Source organism: Porcisia hertigi, chromosome 28 (genome assembly GCF_017918235.1).
Source record: "Porcisia hertigi strain C119 chromosome 28, whole genome shotgun sequence".
Taxonomy (NCBI): Eukaryota; Euglenozoa; class Kinetoplastea; order Trypanosomatida; family Trypanosomatidae; genus Porcisia; species Porcisia hertigi.
In genome coordinates, this window is record NC_090587.1 from 1,220,619 (window position 1) to 1,226,859 (window position 6,241).

At 57.3% G+C, this 6,241-nt stretch overlaps 2 protein-coding genes across 2 annotated transcripts; both read right to left on the minus strand.

Annotated features, from left to right (window-relative positions):
• Positions 1 to 969: 969 nt before the first annotated feature.
• On the minus strand, positions 970 to 1,911 carry JKF63_03705 (uncharacterized protein; the record flags this gene model as incomplete). The annotated part of the gene is made up of 1 exon (XM_067899704.1): positions 970 to 1,911. One exon carries the CDS (start codon positions 1,909 to 1,911, stop codon positions 970 to 972), a length of 942 nt encoding a protein of 313 aa, XP_067755943.1.
• A 759-nt stretch (positions 1,912 to 2,670) lies between these two features.
• JKF63_03706 (uncharacterized protein) lies at positions 2,671 to 5,142 on the minus strand (the record flags this gene model as incomplete). The annotated part of the gene is made up of 1 exon (XM_067899705.1): positions 2,671 to 5,142. The coding sequence occupies one exon, from the start codon at positions 5,140 to 5,142 to the stop codon at positions 2,671 to 2,673; it is 2,472 nt and encodes an 823-aa protein (XP_067755944.1).
• Positions 5,143 to 6,241: the final 1,099 nt, after the last annotated feature.

Consider the following 6,241-nt stretch of genomic DNA (forward strand, 5'->3'; position numbering starts at 1 on the left):
GGGGTTGGAGGCGGTAGGTGTATGCTCCTGCGCTGAGGAGCGCCGCCGGCACGACAGCGTCTTGAAAGTAGAATAGGGAGAGCGGAATGCAAATCGGGGAAAAAAAGAAAGGGCAAGCCGTAAGATGTTTGAGATGAGAGTTTTGATATACGGGCCAGCAGGTAGCAGTGCATCCGAGTTTAGCACCACATGGTGCCGTGGATGAACGTACACTCGAGCCAGGAATGAGTCACGTCGGGTGGAGGGGATGCCAGTTTTGGAGATACGCCGTCTTTTCTCTGCGGCGTGGGCGGAAAAAGGCAGTGCGTGTTGTGATGGATTTCAAACCGAAAGCCACACTCCGATACACACACACACACACACAAAGGGAGAGGTGGAGCGGACAAGTCCCCTCTCCAAAGAGACGCACAATAACCAGCCAGTGCGTTCGTGTGCGAGGAATTCGATCTCATGTGCGCAGATGTACTCAAGTGAACAAATAAATAAAAAACAGAGAAAGAAAACCAAATAAATGAAAGCCACATCCACTTTTACCACTTCTTGCTTTTTACAGATCCCCTCCCCTCCCCCGCTACTCGTGCACCACATTAGCACTGTCACGCTTCGCAACGGTGACAGAGGACCGGTACAAAACAAAGCTGACATGTACGAGATGCGAGGAGCTTGCGGAGGTTTGACGGACACACCCCAGCGACCAGAGTTATATGCACAGGGGAGAGGGGCAGCGTCTGGTAACCCCACCAAGAGGACATATCAGGACCACAAGAAGAATTCTGGAGCGAACAGGTTTGATGCGCGAAGTGAGAGGGCGGGGAAGGGAGAGTCAAGCGCGCTGCCGACGAGGCGCCTACCCAAGGTCAATGCAACCAGTGTGCATCCCGAGGGTGGTGCGACCCTGAGCCCTCCGCACTTCCCTGCGTGCCCCATTTATCTTCGCCTACCACGTCGCCCGGCACCAGAGGTGCGCCGCTATTCCTCGACGTCCGAGATGGACCACACGCGGATGAGGTTGTCCTTGTGACCGGAGTACAGCGTGTTGCCGTCGGCGGACCAGGCAATGGTGATGCACTCGGAGGGCTTCGTGCCGTCCGGCGTCAGCTCCGCGATGACGGACTTGCTCTCCAGGTCGTACACGGACAGAGACTTCTCCGCGGCAACGCACATCCAGAAGCGGTTCGGCGAGAAGGCGATCTGGTTGATCGGCGACTCCGCGTTGATCTTGAACAGCTGCTCACCGTCGTTCAGCTCCCACAGCAGCGCCACGCCGTCCTTGCCACCGGACGCGCACAGCGACCCGTCAGGCGACACCGTCACCGTGGTCACGTAGTTGCTGTGGCCCTTGAGCGTGCGCTCGCACTTGCCCTCGTTCACGTTCCACACCTTGATGGTGTTGTCCCAGCTGCCGGTCACCACGACCGGGTGCTCCAGTGACGGCGAGAAGCAGATGCTGCTCACCCAGTCCTCGTGGCCGTCGCGCAGGAACTCGTGCATGCACTCGCCCGCGACGTTCCACACACGGATCACGTTGTCGCGGCCCGCGGACACGATCAGACGGTCGTCCGGCGAGAAGGCGACGGCAAGCACGTCCTTGGTGTGCTTCAGGAACTTGCGCTGGCACTGACCGTTGCGCAGGTCCCACATGCGGATGGAGTGGTCCCAGGAGGCGGTCAGCGCGTAGTCGGTGGCGTGGGCCAACGACACACACGACACGAAGCCAGTGTGGCCCTCCAGGCGGTGATCCGGCAGACCGTAGTCGTTATCCACGCTGTGGCGGTTGGGGTTGGTCTTCCACGAGATGGCCGTACCGTCGCGCGACGTCGACACCACCTTGATGTACGACTCTGCCTGCTGGGGGCAGGCCAGGGAGGTGACCCATCCGCGGTGGCCCTTCAGGTGACCCTCGTAGTTCATGGCGAAGCGAAGTGGGGTGGGAAGAAGCTTATCTGTAAGAATGCGCAAGTGAGTGTATGTGTGTATGTGTGTGTGGTGGTGGTGGGGGGGGGGGAAGAGGGGAGATGAGGCGGTGGAGGGATGAGTCACGGGGGCATGTGTGTAGATGCACGCGTCATACGCATGAGTGGGTGGGGAAGGAGGCAGGAAGGCGAATGTTTGTAGGCGAAGCATGCTGAGTGCGTCCCTGTACTTGCAAGCACTGCTGGGGAACATATATCCGTCAGGAGAATGGGAGAGAGAGCAAACCGGCGTGGGCTGCCTATGCATGCTCGTGCTTTGAGTGTGTGTGGGGGGGGAGGGGGGGAGGTGAGGAGGGGGGGTTGTCCTTATGTGGTTCACTTCTTTTGTATTCTAAAGCCGCTATGCTCGCACGTTCACACAGACTCTTGTGGATGCTCCGGGGAACGAATGCCATGGGGGAAAAAAGGGGGTTCGCGGCGACTCACACCCGCATCTGGATATTTGCGTGCAACGAAAGGGAAGTTGACGTTGGGTACAGTGAGTGGGTATGTCAGCTCCTAACGCCACGGATCAAGCGGGGAAGCCTCTCTGATGTGTTGCGGGTGTGTTGGTGTAATGAGCTGCGGTGCACGTATCTGGGGAATAGTTGAGCATATAGGGTCGGGTTTGAGTGGGGCGTGGAGACGCAGAAAGTCCGCCTCGATTTTCTTCCATAAACGACACCACAAGTAACCGTGAAGCAGTCTGTTGCCTGAGTTAAAACTCGGTGTTAAGCGCTGTTTGAGATGTGTCGTGGTAGAAGCGGTTAAAGTTGAGCCGCAGCAGCAAAAAATTGAGGAAGTCGAAATAGACGTGCTGCTCTTCCAGCGTTGTCAGCAGCGATGACATTTCGCGGTGGAAGTCGTCGGTGAGGCCCTGATATTGTTGCTTCACGGTGGAGAGGTCGCCTGAGCCTCGCTGTAGAAGCGACGCGAGCAACGCCTGCGAACCGCAGTACTCCCGCACAATGGTGATAATGTTCTCCACGTTCATGCGAATCGTTGCGCAATCTGTGTGCAACAGCGAGCGCTGTGTGAGGTAAGCCAAGTATGTGTTGTGCGCTGTGCGGAGGTCGTCCATTGAGGCGCACTGTTCCACCGCCCTCAGGAGCAGGTCTTGTGCGACGGTGCACACTTCTGCCACCAAGTATGACCACAGGTTGTTGACGAAGTGATTGAGCTGAAGTCCGAGAAGGTGAGCGTCAGCCGCTACTTCGCGCCAGGCAGACATTTCTTGCGTGGTGCGCTGTACGCTGCTGATGAGACGGTCCAACACCACGTTCTGCCTCCATGCCTTCTTTAGCGCTACCTCCGCCACCTTGACGCGAAACATCAGCCGGAAGAGTCGCCTATATACCTTCATGGCGCTGTCGTCGAAGATGTTGTTGAGAGGCGAGGGCACTGGCATTGTCATGACGAAGGTATCCCATCCGAGCTTTGCCTCGTCCTTCACGAGCTCACAGTGTAGCAGAGCGAAACGGTCTGTGTCCAGGTGCTTCGCGTACGGGGTTATCTCCGCCAGCGCGCTCTGCACTTGATCTCGCACCACCGACACTGGGACAGTGCTGCTCATCTTCGATAAAACTGGCTCGAGTTTAGTGATGAGCAGCTCGTAAAAGTCACCGTAGCCCACCAAGAGAAACGCGTTCACCACTCGCAGCACCTCGTGCAACTGGAACTCCTCCCGTATGAGTCGCAGCACCGCCGTATTGGTGAAGACAAGGGAACGGTGCACGACAGCTGGAAGTGTATCAAACGTTGCCCGCTCTGCCTCAGAAATAAGAGATGGATCCATCCGCCATTGCTTGGCGCGACAGCAGCGGGAGATGAAGCGAATGTTCTTGGTCACAAGCAAGATGTCCTGTGCGACGTTCTCTGAGACGGTGCTCGGCAGCATCTCCGTGTTGAGGACGTACTTGGCGACCCAAAAGTTCTCCGCAGCGTCGTCGATGTTGTCCACCGGCACAATGTAGAACTCGCGCATCGGGTCACATACGTCCCCCTTCGTGATGCTCTCTACTGTCATGTGCAGGAGTGGACTCACTGTCTCAATATAGATATCGTGTAGCAGAGAGGCAAGGCGATGTGAACCGTGCTGAACAAGTTGCTGCATCTTGGAAGCCAGCTCCCCGCCCTTGACGTGCTGCGTCTCGCGGAGGACACGGTCCATCGCCCACAACTTGGGCTGCACGCGCTTGTAAGCGACAACCAGGTCGCCCATATGCAGCGGTGGGCTGCGCCGTTCGCGAAGCATAGAAACGAGGTAGTGATACTGCGTTAGCTGCCTGCGCAGCGCACTGCGCAGGCTCTGCTGCAGAAAAGAGTCGCCGGTGGCGGTCGGCTGGCGGAGTGCCATGTCGATGTGTCGCGCCAGCACACCGCATTCCTGAAACACCTCGGCGGCTTGCTGCTGTACGGTGCTACCCATGTCTGGTGCGAGCCGATACACGTTGGTGTGAGCATCGTAGGTGAAGTATTGTGTGTGGCCCACGCCCATCCACATAAACAACACGTCAGCGTGGAAAAGGGTGTCATCAATAGGTCGGCCACCACCTCGCGTCGCGTTCGCCCCAGTTGGTCGACAGACAGCACTGAGGTCAGCGGTGTGTTCCAGCCCTCCTGACGGGTCGCAGCGAGTGTTGTTGGATGCACCAATGCTGGGCAGCGATCCTCGACGGTAGTGCGCCTGACTTCCCTCTCGACTGCCGTTCTGCCGAAGAACACCAGAAGCCCCAAAGAGTTTGCCAGGCAGCTCATTTTCTGTTAATGTGGAGCGGGGGAGAGCACTGCTGGAGGTGGTATCGCCTGGATTCGGGGCAGAGCTGACCCGCAGTGATGAACTGGAGGCAGCGCCTCCTCTTTTCACTGTAGCGGAGGATGGGCGCTGCTGGATACCGACATTGCTGGTGCTCGATTCTTTGGCAGCCGATGTCGCGACGGCATAGAAAGGAATGGCACGCAAACTTCCAGTGCTGCTCAACGCGGTGTCCCGACGGGGCAAGGCAAATTCGTTCGATCGCGATATCGACAACGAAGGGGCTGAGCTGTTGGCACTTTCAATATCGAGAGCAGCAGCGATGTGGCTGTGTCGCGGAGCAACTGTGGGAAGCTGTTCTGCAAACGGAGTGGTCTCCCCCTTCGAGTCGCCCGTGACCTGCGCTGGTGAAACGGTGTCACGTGGGGAGAGCATTCTGCTCACACACACACACACGCAGCGACAGAATCAAGGCGAGTTGAATGCGCTGCTCAGCGCCGAGTGCGGATGTGTGGCTGCAGCGCGCGCCCAGGGTAGGAGGAGGAAAGGCGGGCACGCAGAGCTGCGCAAAGCACTCTGATGTATCACAGTGACCGATGCGTGGAGGTTTGATAGTACACTCGCACTAAAGGTGTGAGTGCGTGTCTGCCAGGTATTCACACACACTCTTTTTTTCTTCTATGATAGTCCCCCCCACCCCCTCTCTCTCCCCTCCTCCTTGATTGCGTTACCGGTAAAAGAGCCGGGCTGATCCCTTTTTTTCTCCCTCACGGCACGTGTAAATGTGTGTTTTATACGCACTAAAGAGAGAGAGAGGGGAGAGAGGGGGGAGGGGAGGAGGGGAGGGGGGGGGTAGCCGTAGACGATACCCTCGTTATTATTGTTGTTCTTGTGTGTGATGCTTCAGTGCAGTGTGCAGACAAGCCCAGAACGCAGCGATGATGTGCGTGGTCAAAGATGGTGACGATAGATGCAGCGAGCAGAGGAAACAAAAAGTCAGAAATGATCGGAGGAAGGAGACAGTGGCGGCATTTCGATATCACCGCACACCAGAACATGGGACAACACCTCCTTCACACATTACACACACGCGAAAGAGAGAGGCGGCTATCTGTGAGTGAAACGAGAGAGTGTGCATGTATGTATGTGGTCTACTCCCCTTTTCGAGTTCACATTGTGTGCCCCCGCCCCCCTCCCCCTCCCCGAGGTGAGCGCAGACATCACTGGGACCTCTTTGCTGTCGCGGCACGCCTGGCCATTTTTTTTTCACGCACGCTAGGATATCTTACTCCTCTTTTATTCCAACCCTTGAACTCATCTCGCAGTCCCCTCCCCCTCCCCCGAAGGGCGACGCGGTTTGTTCACCTCTTATTGCCAGAAGATACCAGCCAGCCAGTTCGCCAGGAATTATCGCACGCACGCCAGTTGCCCCTCTCCTCCCTCAACACATCATCTGGACGGGGAGGGGAGGGATTGCGAACACTACTACGCAGCTCTGGATGGGGGCCGAAAGAAACTGAAAAAGGGCACAGAG